Here is a 20777-nt window from a genome sequence, read left to right as displayed (position 1 = left end):
CGGCAGACAAGATGGGGAGAGAGGGGGAAGGACACAAACACAACATTTGAGAGCAGGGACATCGGGAGGACTTGGGGGGAAGTGGGAGAGGAATAAAACATATGAACGCTGCAAGGACTCTGGGGTGAATTACCGGGGGTAGAAAAGATCAAGGTTTTCGATGGGGGAAGATAAGAGATGGTGGTGAACAGCTGTTTTAAAGACCTGGAGGGAGGAGTGGGATTGAATGGAGTGGGGGAGTTTGTTCCAGAGGCGGGAGAAAAGGGGAATGAAAGAGTGAAGGTGAGCAGAGAGCCTAGACTTTGGCAGTTTAACCATAAGAGGGTTGCAGGCAGATCTTGTGCGACCTGAAGGAATATTTGGGGGACAGAGCACAGAGAGAGCTGGGGGAGCAAGGCCAGAGAGGAGTCGGTAGAAGACAGAAAGACCACCAACCTGCCTGCGGTGAGTGAGTGAAAGGCCCTCGGAGTTGAATACATCGCAGGAGATTCCAATGATTCTGAAAGCTTTGGCCTCAACAGCGTGAAGCCGAGCAAGGTGTGAGGCAGGAGCACCAGCCCAGAGGGGGGAACAGTATTCCATTGAGCTGCGGATGAAAGCCTTGTATGTGGTGAGGAGCTCAGGTGTGCCAAGGAAGGACTTCGCACGACAGAGGATGCCCAGTCGGCGACTGGCTTTGGAGGCCAGCTTGGAAATGTGGTTTTCCCAAGAAAGATCATGGCAGATAGTGAGACCCAAAAGCTTGAGCGACAGAACTTCTTGGAGAGGATTGTTGAGAAAGTAGATGGGAGGGTTGTCCAGTCGGTCCTTTCGGAGAGACATTGTAAGAGTGTGAGATTTGTCAGGATTGAAAGACATGTTCCACTTGTTTGACCAGTCTGTGATTTTGTCCAGGTCTGCAGAGAGTGAGGAGGCTGCAGACTGCCGATCTGAGGGATGAGGAATGGAGCGGCAGATAGTGGAGTCATCAGCAAAGAGATAGAGAGGATTTTCCAGAGAGTCGGAGAGGTCATTGATGAAGACCAGAAATAGCACAGGGCCCAGAACACTGCCTTGGGGAACTCCAGCCAGAACAGGAAGGGAAGATGAGAGAAATCCATTCAGGGCCACACGTTGCCTACGACCAGAGAGGAAATCCGCAAGCCATGAGTGGAGATTTCCCTGAATACCATAGGAGGTGAGTTTGGTGAGCAGAGCTGGGTGCCAGACTGTATCGAAGGCACGTGATATGTCAAGTGAGACAGCTCTGATTTCCTGTTTGGCATTGAGGACCTCCATCCATTGTTGAGACAGCAGAAGCAACATGTCCAGAGTAGAATGACCTGGTCTGAATCCAAATTGATGATCAGAGATCAAGCCATTGGAGAAGAGGAAGGATTTGATATCTGAAGCAATGATGGATTCCATGACTTTGCTGATAATTGGGAGCAGGCTGATTGGTCTGTAGTTGCAAGGATCTGTTTTTGCACCTTTTTTGTGTAAAGCGGTAATGTTTGCTGATTTCCAAGATGCTGGCAGATGACCTTGAGCAAAAGAGAGGGTGAAAAGAACAGAGAGAGGGTGAGATAGAGCGGCAGAGCAGGATTTTAGGACCCGAGGGCTGATGCCATCTGGGCCAGTTGCAGAATCAGAGTCGAGGTTTGATAAAAACTTCTCCACCTTGTCAGGAGAGAAGGACACAGAGTCCAGGAGCAGTTGGGTTCGACTGGGAAAGGTGGGAACAGAGAGAGATGGGTTTGGGACACAAGATTTTGAGGCAAACACAGAGTTGAGGCATTCGGCTTTGTCACGTGCGGTGTCAACTGTGTAGCCATTTGAGGTAAGGGAGGGGATGGAGGGGGAACAAACACCAGAAACGGATTTGACCAGACGCCACCAGGATTTGGAGGAAGGAGACAGGTTTGAGAGTTCAAACTTGAGTGTGGAGAGATAGTGCTTCCTGGCACTCCTGAGGGTAGAAACACACTTGTTTCGAGCTTGGTGGAAGGAACTGAGATTGCCTTCAGTTGGATTTGCCTTCCAAGAGGCAAAGGCAAGTTGTTTAAGGCATCTTGCTGTTGCAGAAGTTCCCACAAATGTGTTGTACTTATCGGTTGCTTTGCTTTCACCCTTCTGTCCAGTTCATCCCAAACCAGCTCGATGGGGTTTAAGTCTGGAGACTGTGCTGGCCATTCCATGATTTGAAGGCTACCATCTTGTTCTTTTCCTCGAAGGTAGTTTTGACATAGCCTGGAGGTGTGTTTAGGGTCATTATCTTGCTGTAGGATGAACCTCTGACCAACTAGGCGTATACCAGAGGGTATTGCATGGCGCTGAAAAATGCTGTGGTAGCCCTTTTGGTTCAGGGTGCCAGTCACTCTGTGCAAGTCGCCGACTCTGGATCCAGCAAAAGAGCCCCAGACCATCACGCTTCCTCCTCCATGTTTGACAGTTGTTGTCACACACTGAGGAACCATTCTTTCGCCTACTCGACGGCATACAAAAACCCTGCGTGATGAACCATAGATTTCAAATTTTGATTCATCGGTCCATAAGACCTTCTTCCAGTCTTCAGTAGTCCGCTGGCGGTGCTTCATGGCCCAAGCAAGCCTCTTTTTCTTATTTTGCCATCTTAGCAATGGCTTTCTTACTGCCACTCTGCCTGTCAAACCTGCAGCTCAAAGTCTTATCTTCACAGTTGAAACTGAGACTTGCTTACTTCGACCAGTGTTAATCTGTGCTTGAAGCTGTTGTCCTGTGAGCCGCCGATCACGCAAGCTGTTGACTGTCAGAAACTTGTCTTCTGATTCTGTTGTGGCTTTGGGTCTGCCAGACATATTCCTGTCAGAGTTTCCTCCAGTTTCCTATATACTACTTCCTGCAGTGCAATATTGTCCAAATAATGCTTCAGAGGGTGTAATAACAGTCTGTTCCAATACTGCTTTTATACAGACAAGGGGTATGTAATCAAGTAATCAGCAGAGGTTGGGACACCTGTAGGAATTGTTTGCATCAACTTTCAAGGCTTAATTTACTTACATTGCTGCAGAACAGCTTTAAGTTGTTAACCCATTACTTGTTCCCTGAAGAAGGCCTTTTTTTACAATATAACTGTGCAATTTACATTCGTTTTCCGTTTATGCTAACGTAAACTTTTTTTTTTAACCTCAAGCAGTTTATTGCTTGCCTTTGTACCTTTTCAGGTTATTCACTGGACGTTAAACTGGGTAAATTTCAATAAAAACTGGAAAAATTGAGGTGTTCTAAAACTTATGCCCGGTAGTGTATATATATATATGTTTATTGTGTATATGTTTATTTAACAGATAGAAGTCTCCTCAATCAGAAAAAAGCCATAGAAGATAATGCAATGTTCATACTGTTCATGAAATGGCCTCAATCATGAAAAAGCTGCTGCGTCTACGTAAGTTACATGGTGTCCACTTTCCCTCTATATCTCACTGAAACCACAAATTTGCAGGGGGTGTTAATGATAGTTAATAATGTTAAGAGTGCCTCATGATAATATACCTATGAATGCTGAGAAAATATAAAACTGCTTAATTTTATCACAAATATACAAAGTGGACACCATAACTTACGTAGTATGGTGTATCAAATGTTTCTGTTAAACTACATTGCTGCACTTTCAAAGCACCCTTTGTTATTTACAAATATGTCAACCACACACACACACACACACACAGACAAATGTAGCTGAGCTCATTAACACAAATTTTATTTTGCAAACTATAGACATATTAACACTGAGTCTACGTAAGTTACAATAATGACGGTGGACACCAAAAGTCATCATTTCAAGCAAACAACAGTTTATTGAACATGTCAACCTTTCTACATGGGGGAGGGGGGGGGGGATTCCAGAGGGGGTTGTGTCGCATGATAACTTTTGGTTATGATTAATCAAAGTGGACTTGGTATACAAGTAACCTGGGAAATTTTCTTCAGCTGGAATATAATGTATAAATTTAAGTTTTATTTTATTGTGTAGGTATTTAAATTCCTGCTCTTTACTGCAGAATCCCGCACCAACCATAAAAACACACACAGCAATTGCTCCTGTTATAAAAATCACAATGTATTCCTTGGAAACCCTATATACAGTCATATGTATGTGAAACCCTATATGTATATATTCCTACATACAGTCACGTGAAAAAGTAAGTACACCCCATGTAAAGTTTTGACTTTTTCAACATACAGCTATTTGATCTTCATTTCAACAATATTGATAGATAAAGGTGATATAATATAACAAATATCATGAAACATTTACATTTTGTAGTCCATTGTATAATTTAAATAAACATAAATGCAAATTTCGCGTGTGGAAAAAGTAAGTACACCCCTACATTTATCACTACTTCAAATACCTAAAATTAGAATCAGGTGCACCAGCTCAGGTGCAAATGATTAGAACATCGTGAGAGAGGATCTTGGAGGAACCTGTCTTATTTAAACCTCAGACATTTCGTTTGGTTTGCTCTTTGTTGTTGAAGTGTGCGGCGTCACAATGCCGAGATCAAAAGAGCTCTCTGATGCCTTCAAAAAGAAGGTTATAGATGCCTGAGAGTCTGGGAAGGGATTTAAAAAGATCTCCGAACAATTTTAAATCAATCATTCGACTGTCCGGAAGATCATCCACAAGTGGAGAAAATTCCAAACAACTGCCAACTTGTTCAGGCCAGGCCGCCCCAGCAAGTTCAGCCCGAGAGCAGACCGCAAGATGCTGAAAGAAGTCTCTAAGAACCCCAGAATGTCATCACTGGACCGACATTTAGCTCTTGCCACTGTTGATGTCAAAGTGCACGAGTCTACCATTAGAAAGAGGCTGCACAAATTTGATCCACATGGGAGGTGTGCCAGGAGGAAATCTTTGCTGTCCAGAAAGAACATCAGGGCAAGATTAAAGTTTGCCAATGAACAATGAAGGTGAAGGCAAAGACCTGCACTTCTGGAACAATGTGCTCTGGACAGATGAGTGAAAGGTAGAGCTATTTGGCCACAGTACCAGAAGACATGTTTGGTGAAAACCAAAGACAGCATTTGACCACAAGAACCTGATACCAACTGTAAAGCATGGTGGTGGAAATATTATGGTTTGGGGCAGCTTCACTGCATCAGGGCCTGGGAAGCTCAACATCATAGAATCCACTATGAATTCTTCATTGTACCAGAGGGTGCTTGAGGATAATGTGAGGCCATCTGTCAGAAAGTTGAAGCTCAACCGAAGGTGGACCTTGCAACATGACAATGACCCTAAATATACCAGTAAATCCACCAAGGAATGGCTGAAAAGAAAGAAATGGAGGGTTCTGGAATGGCCAAGTCAAAGCCCGGATCTAAATCTCATTGAGATGTTGTGGGGGGGATTTGAAACAAGCTGTGCATGCAAGAAACCCCTCAAACGTCGCACAGCTGAAAGTGGAGCATGGAGGAGTGGACAAAAATTTCTCCTAGTCGATGTCAGAGACTGGTAGACAGTTATAAGAAATGCCTACTTGATGGTGTTTCTACCAAAGGGGGCAATACCACCCATTAGAGCCAAGGGTGTACTTACTTTTTCCACATGCGAAATTTGCATTTATGTTTATTTAAATTATACAATGGACTACAAAATGTAAATATTTCATGATATTTGTTATATTATATCACCTTTATCTATCAATATTGTTGAAATGAATATCAAATAGCTGTATGTTGAAATATGTTGAAAAAGTCAAAACTTTACATGGGTTGTACTTACTTTTTCACGTGACTGTATATATACAGGGTGAGTCAAAAGTAGCGCCCGATTTCTGTTTTTTCGGCTGTCAGATTCTTTCTGGGATGTCATGTTGTTAATAATTGTCTTGCAGATTATTAATTTTCTTAGTTTATTTATTTTTGTTTTTGTTTTGCAGGTTATTGCTGAGAGTTTGTAAATTTCCTGAATTTGCACCAAATTGACCCATGAATTACCTTTCAATGAATCAACGCATTATGGCCGTGAAACATTACTACAAATGTAATGAACAACCAACGATGGCGGCACGCCGTTGGCACAGGAATTTGATATTAAACCCACCCCAGGGAAGAAACATACGATTGATTGTTGAGAAATTTGAAGCAACAGGGTCGGTCGGTAACCACTGCAAAGAAGTCCAGTCGTCCGAAAACGGCAACGAATGTAGCTAAGGCTGAAGAAGCCATCAGGAGACTGGAACAAAGTCCGCAAAAGTCGACTCGCCGTTTATCTGCAGAGTTGGAAGTGAGCCAATCAAGTGTTATCCGTATCCTTCACTAGAAAAAATGGAAAGCTTACATTCCACGCTTACTGCATGCCCTTCATGATGGAGATGACGACTGCCGTCTTCAATTTTGCGAAGAGTTCTTAGCTAAACTTGACGAAGAGGACACAATGCCAGACAACATCTGGTGGTCAGATGAGGCATGTTTTAAGCTTAACGGCACAATTAACAGACACAATTGTGTCTACTGGACTGCGGAGAACCCAAGAGTGACAGTTGAGAAGGAGGTAAATTTACCTGGCGTGACAGTTTGGGCAGCCATATCTCCATTAGGGATAATTGGACCCTTTTTCTTTGAGGTATCTGTCACTGCAGAAATTTACCTGGATATGCTGCAAACCTTCTTTTGGCCCAGGGTACAAGATCAGGACTGTTATTTCCAGCAAAATGGAGCTCCACCTCATTATGGACGTCATGTTCATCAGTGGCTTGATGAAAACTTTCCTGGAAAGTTGATCGGCCGCCGCGGTCCGATCGAGTGGCCGGCACGCTCCCCATACCTTACACCTCCAGATTTCTTTCTTCGGGGGCTCATGAAAGACCTTGTTTATCATGAAAAGCCTCGTACCATTCAGGAATTGAAGGCTCAAATCACTGCAAAGTTTGAGGAAATTGATATCGAACTCTGCAAGCGTGTGTGCCACTCTGTGCCTGCTCGGCTGCAATTGTGCATCGATCACGAGGGAGGGCACTTTGAAAATTGCAAGTAAAACAGCTTGGTACACTTCCGTAATAATTTCCCCCGATTAAATGGTTAGATAAACATGTCATTCATTTATTTCTACCTTCTTGTGCACTGTAATACAAATGGCAAACAAACAATCGACTGACAGAAATATATATATGTATGTATGTATATATATATATATATATATATATATATATATATATATATATATATATATATATATATATATATATATATATATGTATATATATATATATATATATATATATATATATATATATATATATAAAAATAGAAATTGGGCGCTACTTTTGACTCACCCTGTATATATGTGTGTATATATATATATATATATATATATATATATATATATATATATATATATATATATATATATATATATATTGTTGCGGATATGAGGACTGTATTTTTTTTATTGTGTGCTTTATTATAATTATTGTTTATTCTGCGCCTCCTGCCTCCGGAGTTGTGTAAAGATAAAAAGGGCGTCTCGGTAGTTATTCCATAAACACCACATTGCAGGACCCGATAAAACCCTTGTTCAGTAGCTTATATCTTATTATGTGTTTTAGGGTAAGGTTGTGTCTCCCATTAATTGAAATACTCCATTGCACCGAGTGAAACAAGAGTAGATCCCCTTTCATTTCATTTCAATGGCCAACTGCATTTTGGGCGGTTTTCTTCAACCACCATTGGCCACGAGGCAGGGTTGGGGAAGAAAGGCGTGTCTCCACCTCGTCATAGAGGGGAGGAGTGAGCCAGCCCCGAACAACCAACCGAGCACGAGGGGTTTGGTTTGAGAGGGCGGAGGAAGAGCGTTTGGGGGAGGTTCGCAAAGGTTGAGGGGCGGGGCCTATATAACCCGCCGCGGGGGCGTTCCCCAAAGAGATGAGCTTTTACAGAGGAGAGACGAGTACAAGGAAAGAGCTGGGTCGTCAGAGAGTTGCGCTTTTACTGAGTCCAAGGGAAGAGCTGGGTTGTCAGAGCAGATGCGCTTTTACTGAGACAAGCAGCTCCGACCCGTGACTCCGCGCACACGACAGGCTCGGTGGCATCAGCGGCCGTCGAGGTCCAGCCCGACGTCCTGTGCGGGATCAAGCTCCAGCCAGCTCCGTGCCGTCCTCCCCCCTCCAGCCACACACCTCCTTCCAGCAATCCACTCTGCAATTCCCCGCATGAGTCAGTGTCTTTGTTTGTTCTGTCCTGGGTAGTAAGTAAGCCTGTTAGATAAGCTTGTATTTTCCCTGTGTCTCTAAAAAGCTTCTGTATATTATTTTCTTATCTTTCCTTCTCCTTGGTTATTTTGAGCCTGTAAATAGTAAATAAATTTAGTAGTATTTTCAACCCTTTTCTCGTCTTATTCCTTTTCCTCTTTGGATTCGTCGTCTTAGTCTTTTCCCGATTGAATAGCGGTGGCGCGATACGGCCAACGTTTGGGTTGAATCGGGTTTGGTCGGGGAATAACTGTTCGGCCGCGGTTACACCACCGCTCAGTAAAAATAACATCTAATCCGCGGACCGTAACAATATATATATATATATATATATATATATATATATATATATATATATATATATATATATATATATATATATATATATATATATATTACTATAATTCACCAAATGTCCATCTGTCCGTCCGTCCGTTCGCAGGTACCGCAAAAATGGCTGAACCGATCGCAACGATATTTTGGGTGGGTAATCCTGGGACCCCCTGGAGTAAAATAGGCTATACTGTTTTTCCAATTTTCCAGTTTTTCCAAACACTATGGAATAATATTGACCGATATAGACAGTGATGTGGCTTTTATTGAAATTCTACAAATACTGTTTAGATTTTGATGAGAATTATGAACCTGCCGCAATGCGGAAGTGGACAGATGATGGCAATGCGCGGGTTTGATAATGTCCCAATACAACTGTCAATCAATCGTAATGTTAAATCGTAAAACGTTAATCGTGTTAATCCTTTTGTTAAAGTATCAATTGATGATTGGAATTGAGTGAATACAATTACGATTTTGAATTCGTAATTGTATTCACCCAACCGTACGAAACTTCACATCAGGATTTAAATATTTGTTTATGTCACGAATGTTGTTAAAAGTTTATTTTTTATATTAATGCTATTTAATTTGTGATTGGATTAATGCTGTTTGGAATGAAAAAAGAGATATCGAGTTCAAGTGAATGACGAAATACCGTGACGGTTTCTACTTTCTAAACGTGATATTCGCGGATCGCCATATGCCGATTTGCCATTGACTGGGTGTGGAACAAAAGTACCCGTTTGTTTGTGAACGGGTTCGTTTTTCATGGAAGTCCTTCACGAACTTGCTGTCCATGTCTGACGTGCGACGGAAGGTGCTGCAGGAATGTGGAATTTATTGGTTTCATGCTTTAGCATTCACCGTTTCTGCATTGTCTGTTTGCTTCTGACCTCCCACTCGTGCATAGCACAGGTACCTCACTTGTATATATAGTATATCATTATATTCCTGGGTTTGTGAGGCAGTTGCAGGAGAAGTACATGGAGAAGAGGAAGAAGTTGTTTCTTGGGTTTGTTGATCTGGAGAAAGCATTCAATAGGGTTCCACGTGAAGTAGTGACATGGGCATTGAGGAAGTTAGGAGTGGAGGAATGGTTGATCAGAGCAGTGATGGCAATGTACAAAAGAGCGCGCACAGCTGTAAGGACGAAGGACGGGAACAGTGGTGAGTTTGAGGTGAAGGTGGGAGTGCATCAGGGGTCGGTACTAAGTCCACTACTATTTGTAGCTGTGATGGACGTGCTGGCTCGGAACGTAAAGGAGGGTTTACCGTGGGAGTTGTTGTATGCAGATGATCTGGTGTTGATTGCGGAAAGTATGGATGGACTGAAGGAAAAGATGAACACGTGGAAGGAATGTATGGAGACAAAAGGTCTGAAGGTGAATATCGGAAAAACGAAGCTGATGGCAAGTGGTAAAGCATGTGGTGAGGTGGAAAGAACTGGGAAGTGGCCGTGTGCTGTGTGCAGAAGGGTGTCGGAGTGAATTCCATTCAATGTACAATGTACGCTGAGTGGGTTCATCAAAAATGTAGCGCTTTGAGAGGGTCATTAACCAGTGTGGCAGCTGCATTCAATTGTAAGGTGTGCACAGAGGGAGCGCCAGATGGAGGAAATGTTGAGTTGGATCTTGGAGACGGCGTGAAGCTGGAAGGTGTGAAAACATTTTGTTACCTAGGAGACATGCTGAATGGAGAAGGTGGATCAGATTCGGCAACGGTTGCTCGAGTGAGATGTGCATGGAAGAAGTTTCGGGTACTGAGTGGCGTGCTGACGAGAAGGATAGTGTCGTTGAAGCTGAAGGGAAAGGTGTATGCTGCATGTGTGAGAAGTGTTATGATTTATGGGAGCGAGACATGGGTAATGAACGTAGAGCAGCAACGAAGGCTGGAAAGGGTGGAAATGCGAATGGTTCGGTGGATGTGCGGAGTATCGTTGAGAGAGAGGAAGACAAATGATGAATTGCGAAAGATGATGGGAAGAGAGCCTGGAATGGATGCTGTGAAGAGAAACAGTTTGAGATGGTTTGGTCATGTGTTGAGGAAGGATGAAAGTGACTGGTTGAGAAGAGTGATGGAAATGAATGTAGAAGGAAGTAGAGGACGGGGAAGACCAAGAAAGACTTGGCTAAAGATGGTCGAAGAAGAAATGCGGGCAAGGGGGTTAACAAGGGGAGATGCAGAAAATAGGGCAAAATTGAGAAGATTGTCATGGGGACCGCAAGGTTTACCCCCGCTCTAGCAGGGAAAATGGCCTTAAAATGCATGTTGTATTATATTCCTGGGTTTCTTTATTTAATACTTCAGAATAAAAGCAACCTGGCCTGAAAACATATTTTCAACGCCTTTGCACTACCGTGAATGTTATCACCAGGTAAGATATAAAGGACGAAAGCATGAATGGTATGTAATGTGCGACCATATTTTAAAGAGGTGAACATTTCCTTTTGAGGTTGGTTTTTAAAATCGACTTTTTGCTTTAAAATTAAATTACATTGTCTGATTTATCGGTCCACAGTTTTTGTTGCAGCTTTGCTTTCTCCTCGCAGCTCTCCGTGTCACAAAGCTCGCATTGCACTGCGTGGTGAGATCTCAGCGTTGAGTCCAGTTTTTAGTGTACGTCTGCGACGTTTCTTCTTCATTCGCTTATCATCAACCACGTCGTCAACCTCCGTCATTTGTGTCGTCAAGGTCAGTACGTAATCTATGTTGTCATTGATCATATGTAGTTTTAGTATTTAACAATTGCCACATTAATCCCTTATTTTTGTTTGGATTATGTGCTGTTCCTTTGCATTTGCAACTTTGCAGTCAGGGCAAAAGGTGAATATTCATTCGGTCACATGGTTGGCAGTTTGTTGAAATGGGACTCGACTGTAGTGTTGTGAGCTACCTTGTTGTAATCAAACCCCATAAAATTGATTGTAAAGCAAACAAGGCTGTGAATTTAAAAATGCAGAGCCTCTCTGAGGTATTGAGGTTAAAGTAGGTCTGAGAACGAACCATCAATATTGAAGTAGATCTGTGTGCACACTCACTCAATCACCAACACAGACTTACAATAGCCTCTCCTATACTTCCATGAGTGGCCAAAGCTCATGGTTGTTTCCTTGCTTATTGGCAACATGTATCAGCAGACTGACCAATATACAGCAGTCACATGTTGTCAACAAATATTAAAAGGCTGTCAGTATTTGAAGCGCAATCTAATGTTTGGCAAAATCTTAAAGATGAAAGTTTTTTTTTTTTTTTTTTTAACAGAATTACATAGTCAGAAAAAGCTGAACTTAAACTTGATGGAACCATTCCAATAATTGTGTTCACTGAGTGCCTGACAGCCCCCATCTCAGACTGCATAGGGAAAGAAACTATACATGGATCGATTCCACTTTCAGTTGGTGAGCTGGTATTGCCAAAAGTTTGAAAGCCTACGCAGGCTGATAGATGTGGTGGTGTAATGATTAGAGCGTCTGCTCTGAGTCTAGAAAGTCGACGGTCTGAGCCCGACCCCGGCTGAGTGGTACCAAACATTTTAAGAATGGGACACGCTCCCTCCTTGCTTTGATGGCTGATGCTCAGCATTTAAAAAGTATGGACGACAGACAAGCAACCATAGGTGGGAAACCATAGCCCAGGATTTGATGGGCCTAATGGCCTTCTTCTTTTGAAATTCCTTGGCAGGGAATTCCTCATACAATACTGCATGTAACAATGTAGCAACAGACGCTGCTTTTAGCAGTGGGTGTTTGTGTTTTTCACAGACTGAAACGAAATCTGGAAGCTTTATTTTCACTTTATTACCACACTTTTTGGTTGCAATTCAAAATAACGACTCCTAAACGGTGTCATGGTTGCTGAAGTAATGCAGAAGTAAAGCAGGGTGCCTCCTATTGGTGAGGACCCTTGCAGCAATTGTCCTCATTAGATGTGTGTGGTGTGGCGCATGGTTTCACGGTTAACATGCTCGCAAAGATGTGCTCACTGACCCAGCCCTGTTCCTCCCATCCTGTTGATGAGACTGAGAAAAATGTTCTTTTGTTCTCATAAACTGCAGGGTTCGAAATAACCGATGGACCGAGTGCCAAATACCACCAAAAACTCTGTCGGGCCACCAAAACATGATCCTCGGTCCAAAAAAACGAACTTTGTTTTTTCAAAAATATTTTTTTTTGCCGAAAACACTTCCAGGCAATCACTGATGAACCTCCGAAAGTTTGACGAAGATCCGTTTGGCCATCTCTGAGAAAAATGGTGACACAGACAGACACACACAGACAGACCAACGGCTCTCTTATATAGTAGATAATACACAACATGGACAAAAGTATGCGGACACCCCTTCTAATTAGTTGATTCGGCTGTTTCAGCCCCACGCATTGCTGACAGGTATATATAATCAAGCACACAGCCATACAATCTCCATAGACAAACATTGGCAGTAGATTGGGCTGCACTGAAGAACTCAGTGACTTTAAACGTGGCACCGTCATAGGACGCCACCTTTTCCAACAAGTCAGTTCGTCAAATTTCTGCCCTGCTAGAGCTGCCCCGGTCAACTTTAAGTGCTGTTATTGTGAAGTGGAAATGTCTAGGAGCAACAGCAGCTCAGCCTCTTTAAATATAGCACCGGATTAAATTGGCAACACAGGTAGGCCACACAGTAGGCCACAAAGTGGTAGGCCACAAGCTCACAGAACGGGACCACCGAGTGCTGAAGCACGTAGCATGTAAAAATCATCTGTCCTCTGTTGCAACACTCACAACCGAGTTCGAAACTTCCTCTGGAAGCAACGTCAGCACAAAAACTGTTCGTCGGGAGCTTCATGAAATGGGTTTCCTTGGCCGAGCAGCCGCACACAAGCCTTAGATCACCATGCGCAATGCCAAGCGTCAACTGGAGTGGTATAAAGCTCACCGCTATTGGACTCTGGAGCAGTGGAAACGCGTTCTCTGGAGTGATGAATCACGCTTCACCATCTGGCAGTCTGACGGACGAATCTGGGTTTGGCAGATGGCAGGGGAACGCTACCTGCCCGAATGCATCGTGCCAACTGTAAAGTTTGGTGGAGGAGGAATAATGGTCTGGGGCTGTTTTTTATGGTTCGGCTAGGCCCCTTAGTTCCAGTGAAGGGAAATCTTAACGCTACAGCATACAATGACATTCTAGATGGTTGTGTGCTTCCAACTTTGTGGCAACAGTTTGGGGAAGGCCCTTTCCTGTTTCAGCATGACAATGCCCCCTTGCATAAAGTGAAGTCCATACAGAAATGGCTTGTCGAGATCTGTGTGGAAGAACTTGACTGGCCTGCACAGAGCCCTGACCTCAACCCTGTCAAACACAATGTGGTGAAAACAATCCACATAAACTCCAGAGATCATGAGTTTTATTTTGATAGAACTCCACAGCATCTATTAAAAGAAAAGTAATCTAATAAGCCAGCGTTCATCAATGCATCATATAAAGCCAGTCATATAAAGGCACATTATTGTTCTGACCAACATCGAAGCCAGACAAATGCAGTCAATCCCTCTCCCGACAACTCAGCCCCTTTTATAAGCCGTCACCGGTTGGAGCTGGAACTGCAATAGGTATCAACCATAATTTCATTACACACATTTGGGATGAATTGAAACGCCCTCTGCGAGCCAGGCCTAATCGCCGAACATCAGTGCCCGACCTCACTAATGCTCTTGTGGCTGAATGGAAGCAAATCCCTGCAGCAATGTTCCAACATCTTGTGGAAAGCCTTCCCAGAAGAGTGGAGGGTGATATAGCAGCAAAGGGGGGGGACCAACTCCATATTAATGGCAATTATTTTGGAATGAGATGTTTGACTAGAACATACATGTGTGATGTTCAGGTGTCCACATACTTTTGGCCATGTAGTGTAGTATATATATACTACAGTTTGGCCGTGTAGTATATGTTTTTATGGTCGGGTGATATATATATATATATCACCCGACCGCTCCCATCCATATGTTTCAATTTATTTTATCTAATTAGAATAATGGCAACCACCTAATCTGACCCGACACCACCACCCATAAACACAAACTCGCGCAAAAAACTTATCCAGGAGTGTCCCATTACCAATCAGCTTTCCAAGCCGGCCGTCTCTTATCAACTGTTTCGATGGAGTGCTTGCTTGAGTTCTTCAGCCACTTGGAGAGCACTCTACAAGCTGCTGGGTAATGGAACACATCCACTGAGTTGTATCTATAACTGGAGCGAACCCAACTGTTATATGTAGGTAGCGAGTAGCACCAGCGATGAGTCATTCCATAGTACAGGTAGGCTGTTCACCTCACTGGTTTCAGTTAAAAACATGGTGTGCATGTTCAATGTTCTGCTGTGCTTTTGGCTGAAATCACAGGCATTCCCGAGAGTTGAAAGTGACCAAAAGCATCGATTTTCACATGTAAGGGAACTCCATTTTATATTAAACTAGCCGAATGCACCCGGCGTTGCCCGGGTTCTTTTTGAATGAATTTACTACTATAATTCAGCTTTTACTCGCAGCCGTAGAAGATCGACTCCTATAATTCAGCTCAGCTTTTAATTGCGAAATGGGTCCAGCCCGGCCGAGGCGGCCTCGACCGGCCTCCTCACCTAGCCTATAACCTTCCCGGGGCCCGTCCCGACATTTTTTGTTTTCGAGGTTTCCTCCTATCTTTCACCGTTCAGGAGATTAGCGCGTGCAGACAAACAAACAAACAAACAAACAAACAAACAAACAAAAACTTTATTTTATATATATAGATAAGATTTTGAAATGTTTAACGATGTTATTATTGTTGTTTTATTTTTGTTTGTGGCGGTGAAGTTTTAACTCTATAGTATTTGCCTGATCAAAATCGCCGATTCAGCTTATGTTTATGCTGATGAGTTTAATTTATCATGTGAACCTGTGCGTGTTACAATAATAAAATATTGTAACACAAGAAATACAGGCCTTTTTCTGATATTCAATCTCTCACTTTTCACATTTACTGAGAAACCAAAGGTAAATTGTATGTTTTAGTTCAAATCAGAAATGCTTGCATTCCCACCATTATTGAGGATTATGAACAAGTTTCAAAGTTGTGCGAGGAAAGGCAAATGGGCACGAGGATTATTTTGTATGCAGGACAGGTTTGGGAGTTTTAAAAGGGAAGGTGAGCAAACAGCGTTCCTTCTGTGTATCTCTTTGCCCTTGAGATAAACATGCTGCCGGATGACCGCATAAATATTTATTTTGTGGTATGCTTTAGCATTCCAATTTCTTTTCTTTTTTTACTTTTGCTTTATCATGCCTTGTAAAATTAAATGTTGTTTAACCCTGCCTTACTCAATAACATGTGCAGATTCAAAAGTTCCTGCTCAATATCTCATAGGTGAATTATAAAGCATTGGCAGTGTCTGGTTCATGGTGAAGCAGATTATATGTAAATATTGTTGCATTTGTGGGGGGTAGATGATGGAATACCATTGTACAGATAGGATTGTATAGTAATACAATCTGCATAAAGTGAAGTCCACACTGTGGACGTGTATGAGACATCTTGATGCATTTAAGTAGGGAAACTGGAGCTTAAGATTGTTTATGTCTTCACATGGGGGTTGAATGAAATGAATGAATGAATGATCGTTGTAAGGCCATTTTCCCTCTCTAGAGCAGGGGTTTGCCTTGCGGGCCCCATGACAATCATGGTTCCCTGTTTGAGGCAATGTTTTTATGGCCGGATGCCCTTCCTGACGCCAACCCTTAGTCACCTCTTACGATGCGCAGGGATACGGTGTACCTATTCTAAATCGGGGTACACACCGGGATCATTCATCCCAGCAAGCTTGTACTCAATTTGCCGACCTCGGAAGGATGACAGGCTGAGTCAACCCCCCTGGCGTTAATTCAACGATCGACCGGGATTTGAACTCCCGGTGTGTACTAGGATCCCAACCCCGCACCCTAACCGTTAAGCCAACACCAGGCTAAAATTGAAGCTGTGTTAACTGGATAGGGATTAAGGTTAGTTTTCCCCAAGTATATGATTGCCTCCTGTGGCTCTTCCCTACGTTTTTACAACTACAACAAGGCCGGCCATAAGAACCTCCGTTACAACAACAACAATAATAACAGCAACAGTCCCCTGCAAGCAGGCAGAACGGTTTGGCAACTAAACCCCACCTCCAAAGGATCGTAACCGGCAGGCCACGCTCTGAGCTTCATCATTGGTCGAGGAGACATGGGAGGATTCGATGGGGCTCGGAGATTGGCCAGTGTGACTTCAGAGCGAGAACGGTCTCGGGGAAAAGGACAATTGAAAGAAGAATCGCTCTCTTGGGGGTTTTTTGTATGCGAGGAGGAGGTGCAGCCTTTGCTGTGCGGGCTGGTGAGGAGAGCTGTGCTTGTGCTGTGTGGACTTTTGGCACTTTGGAGGAGGAGGCTGTTGCGGCCGTTAAAGAGGAGCAATAAGGCAGCGGTCTGTGGGGCTCTTCGCACTTCGGACAGAAAAAGATCAAAAGAGGGCCGTTTTCACAGCTGGCTCGACGGCTCTGTGTGCGACGCCGTCGTCGGCTCCGCGCCATATTGGGTGCTCAGGCATGAGAAGCGTTGGACTTGGCCACCACTGCTGACTTCACCAAACAATCTCGTTGAACAAGCTAAGTGCTGGCTGAAGGGATTTTCTTTTTATTTTATAAGTTCCCTGTGTGTTTGTATTTGTAACTGAGTGGACTCATCTCACCATAGAGAATTTTAGTTTTTACCCCAACAATTATTTCGATATTTTCATTTCTTCTTTTATTTACATTAACATCATTATTGTTGCATTTTATTTGTCGTGTCGTGTCTGTTCATTGTGGGCTTCGGATTAAACCCGTGTGCTCCGTCCAGGTAAACACTCAGTTTCCTTCCATCTCGCTCGCGTCACAGGCCTGCGGATTTCATGGAAACGATCGTTACCGGTAGCGTGTCGGTAACGTGATAGCAAAAACACGGAACCGAAAGTACGTTTCCCTTCGCAGAAAGGCAGTGTAAGGCAAAAAGATGTAGTATTTACCTTCACATGTGATTTTCAGCTAACTATTTTAGAAGTTGAGTTTTATTTCCAACAGAATTAGGCCGGCAAAGCAGATAGCATGTAGTTTCCCACATTCAGGTTCGCGATATGACATATGACGATTCAGGTTCGCAGTATCCGCTTTGACGAACATACAATTCGGTGAAGAAAATCTGTATTGAAATTTATATTTGAAGTCCTACTTTGATATTATACGTTTGATATTACTTAAAGTTTAAAGGACACGATTTTAAATACGAACTTTTTCACGTTGTTGCGATGTATTATATGGGCATGGGACTTGCGGAACATCGCACAGTTTGCAATACAATCCATTTATTGTCCTATGACCTTCATGTTGTTACACCGAAACTTATGGAAGTTGCACAATGTTATTAAACTGTTCAGTTTGACTTGAAATAAGTATTTTGTTTTGATTTGTTTCTCTCTAATTCTGTGGTGGAGAAATTCTGAAAAGCTGTGAGTATCATAAACCTAACAAGCACTCTGAGTATTGCGCTGCAATACATGTCCCCTACCGGCAGTCTGTCGTCCGGAAAACTGTTGGGGAACAGACGAACCTCACGGTCTGAGGTAACTCGGCTAAAAATTATCCGATTTGCACCAAATAAAGTTCATGAATGGTTGCACAGACCCCTACTTCTCACTAAAAGGGGAAAAAGAATGTAAATCAGAGTTAAAATAAGCCCGCAAGGTCCCTCCGTGGAGCAGCCTGCACGTATTGCACTATAATAATAATAATAATAATGCATTTATTTTATATAGCGCTTTTCAGGGAGCCCAAAGACGCTTTGACGGAGTGCAAAACATAATGCAGAGCAAAACATAAAAACAATTGCAAAAAACAAGAATCAATAGGGAAATACTCAAAGCAAAAAGGAGGGAGAAGGAGAAGAGATAGTCAGGGGTTAAATGCTGTGGGTTAAATGTTGAATGCAGTGTTGAACAGGTGGGTCTTGAGTGATGTTTTGAATGTGGTGAGTGAGGAGGAGTCTCTGATGGTGTGAGGTAGTGAGTTCCAGAGGGTGGGAGCAGCGATGGAGAAGGCCCTGTCCCCCCAGGATCTGAATTTGGTCCGGATGGGAGGGGTCAGGAGGTTGGTACCAGCAGAGCGGAGGTTGCGGTTGGGAGTGTGTCTGGAGAGGAGGTCAGCCAGGTAGGATGGGGCCAGGTTATGGAGGGCTTTGTAGGTCAAGAGGAGGATTTTGTACTGGATTCTCTGGGAGATGGGGAGCCAGTGAAGCTTGTAAAGGACGGGGGTGATGTGGTCACGGGTCCGGGAATGGGTGAGTAGACGGGCAGCGGAGTTCTGAATGTATTGGAGTTTATTGGTGATTGTTGAGGGTGAACCATAGAGGAGGCTATTGCAGTAGTCCAGACGGGAGGTGATGAAGGCGTGGATGAGGGTTTCTGCAGCCATGGAGGAGAGGGATGGACGGAGATGGGCGATGTTTTTCAGGTGAAAGAAGGCTGTCTTTGTGATCTGTTTAGTGTATTTGTTGAAGGAGAGGGTTTGGTCAAAGATGATGCCAAGATTCCGGATGTGAGGGGAGGTGGATACTGGGATACCGTCGATGTTGAGGGCAAAGGTATTGGTGGATTTTATGAGCGTTTTTGGGCCAATGATGATTATTTCAGATTTATCATAGTTACGTTTGAGGAAGTTAATTTGAAGCCAGGATTTTATTTCAGTGATGCAGTTTGTCAGGATAGAGTGGGTGGCGGTGGAGATGGACTTGGTGGAGATGAAAACCTGGATGTCATCGGCGAAGCAGTGGAATTGGAGACCATGACGGCAGAATAAGTGACCGCGGGGGGACAGGTAAAGGATGAAGAGGAGGGGGCCAAGAACTGAACCTTGGGGGACACCTTGGGGGAGGGGAGCAGTGGGGGATTTGCAGTTATTGATGGAGATGAACTGGCGTCTGTCAGAGAGGTATGATTTAATCCAAGAGAGGGCAGTGCCAGTAACGTTAAAGGTGGTTTCAAGTCGGGTGAGGAGGATGGTGTGATCGATGGTGTCAAAGGCGGCGCTGAGGTCGAGGAGGACGAGAATGTTGAGGTTGCCAGCGTCAGAGGAGAGGAGAAGGTCGTTGGTGATTTTGAGGAGAGCAGTTTCAGTACTGTGGTTGGAGCGGAATCTGGATTGGAATGTTTCATACAGGTTATTGGCAGAGAGTTGATGTTTGAGTTGAGCGGCTACAGCGCGTTCCAAAACTTTCGACAGAAAGGGTAGGTTGGAGAACGGTCTGAAGTTGTTTAGGGTGTCAGGGTTTAGACCAGGTTTTTTTAGAATGGGGGTAACAGCAGCAATTTTGAGGGATGGTGGGACGATGCCTGTAGACAGGGAGGAGTTTATTGTTGCAGTGATAAGTGGAGAGAGAGCAGGAAGGGAGGCCTTGACAAAGCTGGAGGGGATGGGGTCAAGAGTGCAGGTGGCAGTTTTCATTCCTATGAGGAGTTCAGAGAGGTCAGTAGGGGAGATTGGGGAGAATTGAGACAGGGGATGGCAGGATAAGGGGGGACAGGTGGTTTGAGGGGGAGCGGGTGCGGTGGTGGTCAAGCTGTTGTAGATGTTTTCAACTTTGCGTTGGAAGAATGAAAGGAAGGAGATGCAGTTGTCTACTGTGAAGGACTGGGTGGTGGTGTTCAGGGGGCTGAGGAGTTTGTTTATTGTAGAGAAGAGTGCTTTTGGGTTTCCAGAGCCAGAGTGGATAATTTGAGAGTAGTAGGCAGAGCGGGCGTGGGAGAGGGCATCTTTGTAGTGTTGTAGGTGGTCCTTGTAGGCTTGGGAGTGAATTGTGAGACCTGTTTTATTGCGGAGTCTTTCAAGTTGGCGAGCACGAGTTTTCATCAGGCGGAGTTCAGTGGTAAACCAGGGAGCAGAATGGGTGAAAGAAACTGTTTTGGTTTTAATAGGCGCAAGTTGGTCAAGGCAGGAGGAGAGAGTGTGGTTGTACTAGTCAGTGAGATCAGAAGGGTTGTGGAGGTCAACAAAGGGAGAAGTGGACATTTTTTCAGAGAGGGTGGATGAGAATGTGGTAGGTGAAAGAGCGTTTCGCTTACGGAAGTTGATAGTGCGATAATGCCTTGGTGTTGGGGCGGGGATGTTGATGGTCATAGTGATGGCTAAGTGGTCAGAGAGGGTGAGGTCGGAGCCAGAAA

General features: G+C 43.8%; 1 protein-coding gene across 1 annotated transcript in view; it reads left to right on the top strand.

Annotated features, from left to right (window-relative positions):
- LOC137431082 (CST complex subunit CTC1) overlaps positions 1-20777 on the top strand; it is a 441606-nt gene that overhangs the window by 287166 nt on the left and 133663 nt on the right. Inside the window, exon 6 of the mRNA XM_078782659.1 lies at positions 11099-11240. Coding sequence (XP_078638785.1) covers positions 11099-11240 — 142 coding nt within the window. The remainder of the gene's footprint in view (positions 1-11098; positions 11241-20777) is intronic.

Source organism: Myxine glutinosa, chromosome 7 (genome assembly GCF_964187855.1).
Source record: "Myxine glutinosa chromosome 7, kmMyxGlut1.1, whole genome shotgun sequence".
Lineage (NCBI taxonomy): Eukaryota > Metazoa > Chordata > Myxini > Myxiniformes > Myxinidae > Myxine > Myxine glutinosa.
The sequence above is the reverse complement of the archived record's forward strand: the minus strand, read 5'-3'. Positions and strand labels throughout refer to the sequence as shown.